Source organism: Dromiciops gliroides, chromosome 1 (assembly GCF_019393635.1).
Source record: "Dromiciops gliroides isolate mDroGli1 chromosome 1, mDroGli1.pri, whole genome shotgun sequence".
NCBI classification, from domain to species: domain Eukaryota; kingdom Metazoa; phylum Chordata; class Mammalia; order Microbiotheria; family Microbiotheriidae; genus Dromiciops; species Dromiciops gliroides.
In genome coordinates this window covers 276,578,270-276,588,391 of record NC_057861.1, presented here as the reverse complement: position 1 = coordinate 276,588,391, position 10,122 = coordinate 276,578,270, and the positions used below count along the sequence as shown (strand labels likewise).

Here is a 10,122-nt window from a genome sequence, read left to right as displayed (position 1 = left end):
AATATACCTTTATAAAAGCTAACTGATGTTAAATGAAACTGGGATACAAGTCATTGGCACCTAAAAGAGGGGGAGGACCCAGGAGGAACAAAGCTTGTTTGGGACTCAAACTAATAAAGTTAGAGAAGAGACATGTTTAAACTTCTCCAGGTACCCCTAGAACTCTGAGGGGGAGATATTGCTAGCCAGGATCTGGAATATTGAGTTAGACTTGCTATTTTTACATAAAAAAAATGAAATCTTCCAAAGATCTTAAATCAATCTTAAAACAATCTTAAATGACATGGTTAATATGTTCAAAAGGAACATGGTTGCTTCACTGACTTTTACTCCTCTCTTTATTCTTAGGGAGGTTAAGGTAATATGGAATAATGGATAGTTTTTGAAACTGCTTAACTGAGGAACCTTGTTTTATAAAACATAAGTTGTTTCCTGTACGTTTGTTCTATCTGTATTAAAGTATAAGTTCTTAAAATGCTTAAACATTTTTCCTTTTATTTTTTAAGCCCTTAGAAGAATGCTATACAAATATGTTCAAACAGCTTTTTTGCAATGATGATTAGAGCTTTAAGGACTTAGATAACTAGAATTTTGTTAGTATCCCTGTAGAAAATTCCTTCTGCTCTAAAGATTTATTTCTAAATTAATCAATTTTAAAGGAAAGTTCTGTTAAGTCTAATTTTAAAACATATGTGTGTGTACATAAGAGCAAACAAAATGTCATTATACTATAAACACTTCAGTTAAAAAATTTTAAAACAAAAAATCATGACCTATTTTATATTAATAACAAGAAAATAATGAAATCAACAAGTGCTTATTGTTTGAGGGGGAAAAACACCCAGCTTATTTACATTATATTAGGTCTACCTTAAGATACTGTTACTGAAAAATATTCATTCTGTAAATCCTTTTAAATTGCTATTGTGTTGAGTGGATTGTTGGGGGAAGGAGGAGTCTTTGTACTACCATCAGACTGTTCTACTTCAGAGATAGTTCTGGATGACAATATTTTTTAAAACTAAATGTAAACCCCAGTCGGGCATACACTTAAATATTTATAACTAGAGACTCAAATTTGTGATTTCAACCTTGCCAATCCTCCCACATTGCTTAATTGAACAGATGGGCTTTGCACTGTGCCCTAAAAACCATCTAACTTGATTACTGTGGTTTTAAAGAAACCTCCAGTATGAAAATCAACCTTTTTGAGAATGCTGTGCCTGTAATATATACACATGTAAATTGCTGATCTGGAGTACCTGATCCAAGCTCAATCACTGAGTAAAGAAGTGGTCTTTATGTTTGTTTGTTTGTTTGTTTTTGCATGGCAATGAGGGTTAAGTGACTTGCCCAGGGTCACACAGCTAGTATGTGTCAAGTGTCTGAGGCTGGACTTGAACTCAGGTCCTCCTGAATCCATTGCGCCACCTAGCTGCCCCAAGAAGAAACTTGCTTTCATTTCACCTACAGCTCTACCACTTAAGGTGCTGATAACTGTTCCTAAACAGTTTCTATCAATCTTCTATGTCCAACTCAAATTTTTCTTTCAATTACTTCTATTTCTCTAAATGTCTATCTTTTATTTTAAAAGTCTATTTCCTGTCATTTTCTCCTAAAAAGCCCTACTCAGATGCCTCACAGTAGAGTGGAAGTGACTCTGGGTTCTCAAAAAGAAAACACCAAACAAACAAAAAAACCCAACACGTGCCAACATTGTGCAAGCTCTGACAGGTTTTACAATGGCTGGAAAGGGAACAGATTGTCTCAGCCCGGGACTAGTCTGGTTAAGGTCAGAGAGGCTCATTACCAAATTATTGATTTGGGGGTGCCAAGAACTCATTGCAATGAACATAGGATAGAGTTTCCCTTCCCTACGGATGACAATGTACACAGGTGGAAGGAATACTCATACAAATGAAGTCACAGATCATTGGAAGGATCCTTTAGTTAGAGAAGTTTCAAGATCTTATTTGCATAAAGTTTTCAAGTACGTTGTTGAGTTGCATGTATAGGAGACTAGTTTACCAAATAGATTAATAGAGCTGAACCTTAGATGCTGTCAGGTGTGTTTTACCTTTATGGCACACTTTTATGTTCCCTGATATAATGCAGTGACTGTTTCTTGTCTTTAGAATTTCTATGACTCTTTAAAGCACAACTCAGCTACTTCTTAGACTTTATATTCTTTTTCTCCTTAATTTTTAAAATGTTATTGCATATTCTACTTCCATGGGTTTGTGTCATTCACCTGTCTCCACTCTCCAAGAGGGCATAAATTATATCTAATTTAAACTTTGTATCTTCCCTAGTAGCTAACAGTATTTCGAACACAGTAGGTACTCAAGGCTTTGTTGACTGAGAATATGTAAACAGAATTTTGAAAGTTTTTGAAGAATATAACCTGGAATTGTTTAGGTCACATGGATTTAGAACCTACTTTCATCTTCCATTTATGAATCTATTGAATGTGCAGAGGTGCTTGGCACTGAGCCAGCCCCATATCAGAAATAAAGGAGTGGAGGGTGGGTGCAGTTAAAGTAGAGCCATATCAGCAGTCCTACCAATATGGGAAAGGCTTGCTAGTTTGATGTAGCTGAAGATAGGGGGGAAATAAAGGGATGGGGTTAAGGGCTTTCAGGGAAAATGTGAGCAACAATGAAATAACATAAAAATATGTCAAATATGCAAAGGAATGCAAAATCCTTGATAGTGGGGGTGCAGCAGCAGCTTCGATTAGCCTTCTCCTTTATCTGACCGCATCTATTTCCTTTACTCCCCCTCCCCCCTTAGTTCCTGGTTTTTATCCTTTATTTCTTCCACCAGCTTTCTATTTCTTCCCCTCCCCCTCGTCCTGGAGCCCCCACCACAGTCCCTGTGCCTCAGTTTCCCTTTCTCTGCCACTTTTCCAGTACCAACTGTTTCAATGGCCTGCACCTGCTAGGACAGCTAGCATTGGATGACGTCACTAGTGTGACGGCATGTTGACGTCACTTGGCGAACAGGTTCTTAGGGGAGCTGAAAGGGTAAAGAGCTAGTGGACTGGAGGGAAGCCGTGACCCAATGGTCAGGGCTGGAAGCCAGGGCGGATTTCTACGTTAGTTTGGACTTCTGTGCCTAGAGGGAAGAAAGAGGAAGACGGACTCGGGGAGCTAGTCCGGTGTCCCGAGGGAGTGGCGCACCCTACGCCCCTCAAAAGAGAGCGAGGGAGGACGGGGGTCACCAGGGGGATATCCCTAAGGTGTGGGAAAAGAGAGCGCCTGCGCTCTGGAGATCAGATGCGTGAGGACGAAAGGAGAATGGAAAAGATCCTAGGGAGTGGGACGTCTGCTTGGAATGTGGTTGGAGAGGATGGTCAAAGGGTGGAAGAGTTAGAGGGAGGAGACGTAGGTTAAGTACCCCGGGCCCGTTCGCCAGCCTCCCTCGAAAGGGGCGACGGCAGTGCGATCCAACAGCGCGCGGCGGCGCGGCGTCGTGACGTCACGGCGGCGGCGGCGGTGGTTGGCGCAGGGTCTGGGGCTGCAAAGTGTGAATTACGCCGGGCTCGCGCTGGCGGCGGAGTGAAGTCAGGACGAGGGGGAGGGGAAGACAGGGGAGGGGGGAAGAGGAGGAGGAGGAGGAGGAGGAGGAGGAGGAGGAGGAGGAGGACGGTGGCGGCTGCAGCGGCGGCAGAGAAAGCCAGTCGCTTGTCCCGGAGCCTCGCGCGCCCCCGGGTCTCGCCGCCGGCAGCAACGGTCTTTTCTCTCCCTCTGTGCTAAGCTCGCCCCCCCCCCCCCATTTAAAATCCTCCTGCCTGCCCCGATTTTTTCTCCCCGGCCAACTGAGGACCCCAGGGCTCCTCCCGGACTTTGCCGGTGCCTCCCCGCTCCACTCCCCCCTTCCCTCCTGACAATAGCGGGGCGCGCGTCGCTAACAGTCGCCGCCACCGCCGCGTCTTCCCGGGTGGGGGAAGAAGGGGGCGGTGGGGCTGGGGTGGGAGGGAGGAGGAGGGGGAGGCAGGGCCGGCCCCCGTCCCGGGGAGGCGTGAGTGCGGCTTCCCTCGCCCGGGTCCGCGCCTCCGCCGCCGCCTTCACCTCCTCCTCCTCCTTCTCTCCGGCGCTGCTCCGGTCCCCCCGCCTGGCGGCTGCGGGGCTGCGGCGGGCCGGGGCCGGGCCGGGGAGCAGAGCGGCTGTATTCAATGGAAGTATGTTACCAGCTGCCGGTGCTGCCTCTGGACAGGCCGGTCCCTCAGCACGTCCTCAGCCGCCGAGGAGCCATCAGCTTCAGCTCCAGCTCGGCGCTCTTCGGCTGCCCCAACCCCCGGCAGCTCTCGCAGGTAACCGCCGCTGCCCGCCGACCCTTCCCCAGCCTGTCGTCCCGCGCCGGCCCCGGCCTCCACCCCCCCCCCCCCCGCCCCCTTCATTGTTTGGAGAGCTCCGCTCTGTAACCTCGGGAACCCCTTCCTTCACCACCCTCACCCCCATAACCAGCCTGTTCGTGTTGTCCTGCCCCCCTTCATCCGCAGGGGTGGCCCTCGGGTGCTTGCCTCCTCCCCCCCGCCCCGAATCCCCCTCCCAATTTCTCCCAACTACACACACTTGCCTGCGTCCCTCCAACCACACACACACGCACACTCACACCCCCTCCGGCCCCCCATCCCAACACCCCCTCCTGCTTCCTCCCCAACCGCATACACAACCCATTTCCCCCCAAACCACCCCAACCACACACACACACACACACACACACGCGCGCGCGCGCGCGCGCCTGCCTTCTCCCATACCGACATACACATACACACATGCCTGCTCCCCCTTCCTAGTTTAACCCAAAATACATAGCCCAGTTCCTTTCTCTTCTCTGTTTTCAGTCTACTAAATAAAACCTCACGGTACTGACCCTCTGATCTTCTTTTCCAACCTTCCCCCCACCCCCCCAAAAAAGTTCCTGCCTCCTAGGTAACAGTCAGGAAGAACACCTGTCTCCTTATCTCTTGACCTTTCCCAACCCCTTCCCCAGGTATACCCCTCCGCCTAGGTTTTCTCTTCACCATCGAAGTTCTTTTGAAACTAATCTCCCCTTCTTTTAAGTGGGATGGGCCCTCTAACTGTGTCACTTTACACTGTTTCCTCTTTTTTTTTTTTACCTTAAAAAAAGAAACCACCAAAAAATCAACCCTGGACAAACCTTCCTCATTTTCTCTCAGCTCCCGTTACCCCCTTCAACTCTCTTATACTTAGATTACAAAGAAAAAAAATATGAAGCTTAGAGAAAGGTTTAAAAAATGGTGATCAGGCATTTTAAGCGCAGTTCCCGCTTTTTGCCTTAAAACTTCTTTAGAAGACAGGAGCAACTGAAGAGACTTCAAATGGAACAGAGTAGTATTGAATGAATGCCCCAATGCCAGTTGCCGAGAATTCAATTACCTGTGGTCAAATGATCACCTCAACAGACTTAGTTGGATCATTTATTTTTTTTGTGATTAAGTCTGTCATCCTTTCTCTCCCCATCTCCCTCCTCTTTTTAAACAAAGTGTATCCATGTCTTTACTCCCTACTTTATTCCATTGTAAGCTCCTTGAGAGGAGGGATCAAACCATTGTCTCCTTGCTCATCTCACCTGGTCAGTAAAAATTTCTTGGGTTAATAAATGGTTTCCTTTAAATACCTGCACAGAGAAAGTACTTAAGTTCCTAACTCCTAATCCTGTCAGCCATAGGATGGTTCAGTGCTAATGAGGTTTGAGTGGAAGTTACTGTAAGAATCAATGTCACTTTTCATAAACAATTTCATTGAAGAGTCAGTTATGGAATAGTACTGGAGTTTACTTGATAAACTATCATTGCTCAGAGTCTGTTTCCACATCTGTAAAATTGGATGTTAATAGTTGTACTCTCTGTGTTTTTGGGAGGGAGTTAATATATGTAAAAGCTTAAAATGTTATATGAATGTCAGCTATTATTATTCAGAAATAGCTCCTGAAAATAATTTCTTCACTTGCTTAAAGCATTCTGAGGTTGCAGTGTTGAATTTAAAATGCCACCAAAATATGTAGCAATTAGAAGTCTGTTACTTTTCCCTACTTCTAAAGTAATATTTTGTTTTCACAAACCAGCAGGTACATGTTGACTTTCAAAACTGATTTTCATTTCAAGATATAATCAAGAAAATAATCACTACTTATAATACAAGAGGGTAAAATCATTTGTGTTCCCTGTGAAGAAAAGGTATGACAAGGGAAATCCCAAAGGGATTAAAGTAAGTAAAGGTGATCCCAGAGGTTTTTACCTGATGTTTTAATTAATCCAGAGAGACCAATTTTAAGTCCCACTGCTTTCTTAACTCATCCTAGTATGCATTTTAGGTGTATAATGGAATTTTAAAAGCATAATTGGTGGTAGGCAAGAAGCAAATAGTAAACATGTTGGAGAAATGGTCTACTAACCTTGAAGACATTATTCCATCTTTCTAAACTTGAAGTGATCAGACTTTAGTAAATCTAAATTATAAACTTGCCTAAACTAAAAAAAAATGATTTTTCCTGCTTAGTTCTTACTCAGTGGTTACTGAGCACTAATATATCTTTTGCTCTCTTTTTGGGGAGAGGCATGGGAAGGGATAGGAGGACAGGGCCTTGTCACTGCTAACACTTCATATAATGAGGAAGTATATGTTGGTGATATCTATAGGTTATATTTTCTGTATTTCCGAGTGCAACAGATATATTTTAAAAATCATTATAAGGACTAATAATGAATAAAGGAAATAAATGATTCTCTGCTCTTATTTAAAACTCTGGAAAATGATAAGATAGTTGCTAAAAAGTTATTTTTCTATTTATAGTATTAATAAACTGTAGTAATAATTTCTATTTATATTTGGCTGCACGTTTAAAGTACTTGTAAACCTCATTTTTTGGACTTAATTTTTATAATTGTCATGTTTCTTTTGCAAAAAATTTGAAATGTTATCTTATTGAATATCATTTTAATCATATTAATGATATCATTGTTAGACATCAACTTCAAAATATGGCAACGGTGTCAACATTAAGGTACTTCACAAATCCATTGCTTATTTCACAATTTCAGCTTTTTGAAACAATGGGTGAGTTTTAAAGCATCACTACCCCCAGGCAGCCAGTAGAGAGTTCTTAAAAGCTCTTAGTAAGAGAGAAGGGAAATGTAAATAACACAACTTGCTTACTCTGTTAAAACACAGTAATAGTTGGTCATAAGGATGACCCAGAGCCAAAAAGAAAAGATTGTTATGAGCACTGTGTGCAATATTTTTGAAAGATTTTAATATAAGATGTCTAAGAGGTTTTAAATTTTATTCATGGTGTATGAGGAGCAATTTTCACTTTGTTGACTTAGAATTAGAAAGGACTTTGAATGCCTTGTAGTCCAATCCCCTCATTTTACAAATCAAGAAACGGGACTAAAGAGGTTAAAGAAATCTGCCTAAAGTCAACCAGGTAGTAATTGGCAAAGGCAGGATTTGAACCTAAGTCTTCTGGCTCATCCCATATGGTTTGGGAAATTCATTTGTGTGTTGTATCAGATAAATGACATTTAAACTGTACTGGATTTTTGTTACTGGATAACATGCTACTTTTCCCAGATAATTAATTTTAAACTAATCTGAGCTTTAAGAAATACATGAAAGAAACATATATTTAATTATTAGATAGGCATTTAGATTCTTTTAGCAGTTAAAAAAAATACTACAAGAGTACTGGGTTTGAGGAATTTTTTGCATTGGAATAGGAAATGCTTTTTGTTGGTGAGTTTAAATTGATGTCAGAATTCGTCCTGGTAGAATCAGAAATAAAATTTTACTAATGGTAGCCATTTCAATCTTTACAAGAAATTTTAACATAATGCTGTTGTCTGATTCTGGTAATGCTGTGTTTGGCATTACCAGCCAACTAGTTTCAAATTGATATTATTTTTACTGAGTATTATCCCATTCAGCAAGTATAACTTTGGGGATACTATATAACTTTTTGGTTCAGTTACTTAATGAGTTGGAAAGTTGAAAATGACAATGAATTGTATAATAACTCTTCAAATTTACATTCTTTTTTTCTTTCACACAATTTTCTGTAGTCTTCAGATTTCTTAGATACTTCTTATAGTGGAACCTAAAAATTGAGTTTTGAGTTCACTTCCCTTTCCTCTTCCTCCTCCTTCTCCTCCTCCCTCTATCACTTTTACTGATGTCTTCCATTTATATGTTAGTCATTTTTGCAAATGTTCTCCCTCAAAGAGAAGGAGTTAAGCAGGTACAGAGAGCATCCACACTTCACAGTTCATGGAACATCCTGTTAAAGGGAGGAAGGTGTGTTTCATCTTCTGATACCAAAATTGGTCATTAAAAGGAAATTGAATTTTTGTCGATTAGAGTATTCTTTTCACCTTAATTATTATAGTTGTACTGTTTATCCTGGTTCTGCTTATTTCACACCACATTTGGGTATATAAATCTTCCTAGGCTTCCCCAGATTATTCATCTCTGTTTTTTCTTGGGTGCAATAATCATTCCATTTATATACCAAAATTTTAATAGCCATTCCCTCATCTGTGATTTCCAGCTTTTTCTTTTTCTGCTCTAAAGTACCACTCCAAAGAAACTGTTTGCCTCTGAGCAGTGTTCCTGTCTTGGCATTTGTGCAAAAAGGCTCATGTTTCTTCTCGGGATCCTTGTTCCTCACTTTTTAGATCACATGTAGAAATTCCTTAAATCTTAGTTCAAATTCAAACAATTTTTCAGCTTCACTCCTTCTGAGCCCGCTTTTAGTTTTCTTTCAGATACATGTTCAAGAGTAGTAAAATAAATTATCATTGAATTTGAAGTACAGTTCTGGCTGTGTGGTGCCTTTTAAAATTTATTAGTTTGAGTTAGATGCTGCCGGGCATAATGGTAGAGTCCACCTCTCCCCCACCCCCCCTTAGAGTGACAGAAGATCTAGGTTAAAGTGCCACTTCTGACAGATTGGCCCTGTGACCCAGAGGGACTCATTTAATGGGGCTGCTCCCCATATAAACTCTTAAGACTTTAAATTGCAAAGCAAGTGCCCTGCTACATTGGCATTTCCTCACTGGTATCCACCAATGAAATCACAGGTCTTGTCCAAAAGAGAAGATATTTTAAACAGCCTCAGTGGTTATTATTTAAGGTTTTCCAGGGAAGAACCACAGCACCACTACCACCAGACACCCCTCCCGCCCAAACAAAACCCAAAACACTCAAACTCTTCATTATTCAATGAAGTTGCTGATGCTTGAAATTACAAAGCTAATATATTACTTGGATTGCCCTCTCCTGATACCCTTTTAAAAACTTTCAAGGGCCCTAGTGGGGATAAAACACTTTTAAAGGGATGAGTTAGCCACCTAGTGCTTGGAGGAAATTTCCTGAGGTGACTTTTTTGTGTGAACCAGTATGGCATAGAAATGACATGTTTTGCGAGTGAATCTAATTTTAACTTTGTGTGCTCAGCCACTGATAATAACTGACATTTTCAAAATACTTTAAAGTTTGCAAAGTGCTTTACATTTGTTATCATTCTCATTGGAGCTTTACGGCAGCCCAGTGTGGGTAAGTACCAGAGGTGATACCTTTATTATAAATGAAAAAACCATGTCCGAGTTAGGATTGAGCCCCTCCCTGGCTTTCCTGACTCTCAAGTCTCAACACCTTATCCAATAGACATGTAGTTGCAGTGATGTATAGCAGTATTTTTGGATTTATCAAAGGATACTTTGTTTGCTTCTTGGTTGCTTTCCAAATCTTCCACTGATTTGGGAGAAATAAAGAAAACAATGTTCCAGGGGTTCTTAAATTGGGGTCTGTGTACTTAAAATTTTTTTTTTATAACTATGTCAATATAATTGGTTTCCTTTGGGTATTCCTAGGCATTTTATGTTATGTATGTAGATGGTGTATTATTGATGCCTGAAATAGCAACGTATTAATATTACTATGATTACCCTTTCCAGGTATCCCTTTATTAATATGTAGAGAAGGGTTCTGTAACTTCATGAGACTTCCAAGGGGTCCATCATACCCCCCAAAATTTAAGAACTCCTTTAGCTAAATGTTTCTAATGAATATTTGATGCAAAAATACTGAATAAAAT

At 41.4% G+C, this 10,122-nt stretch overlaps 1 protein-coding gene across 2 annotated transcripts in view; it reads left to right on the top strand.

Moving 5' to 3' along the window:
- Positions 1-4,087: 4,087 nt before the first annotated feature.
- PDE7A (phosphodiesterase 7A) overlaps positions 4,088-10,122 on the top strand; it is a 164,465-nt gene continuing 158,430 nt past the window's right edge. For both annotated transcript variants that reach the window (XM_043984752.1, XM_043984582.1), the window contains exon 1: positions 4,088-4,315. In XM_043984752.1, coding sequence (XP_043840687.1) covers positions 4,178-4,315 — 138 coding nt within the window. In that variant the 5' untranslated portion in view covers positions 4,088-4,177. The remainder of the gene's footprint in view (positions 4,316-10,122) is intronic.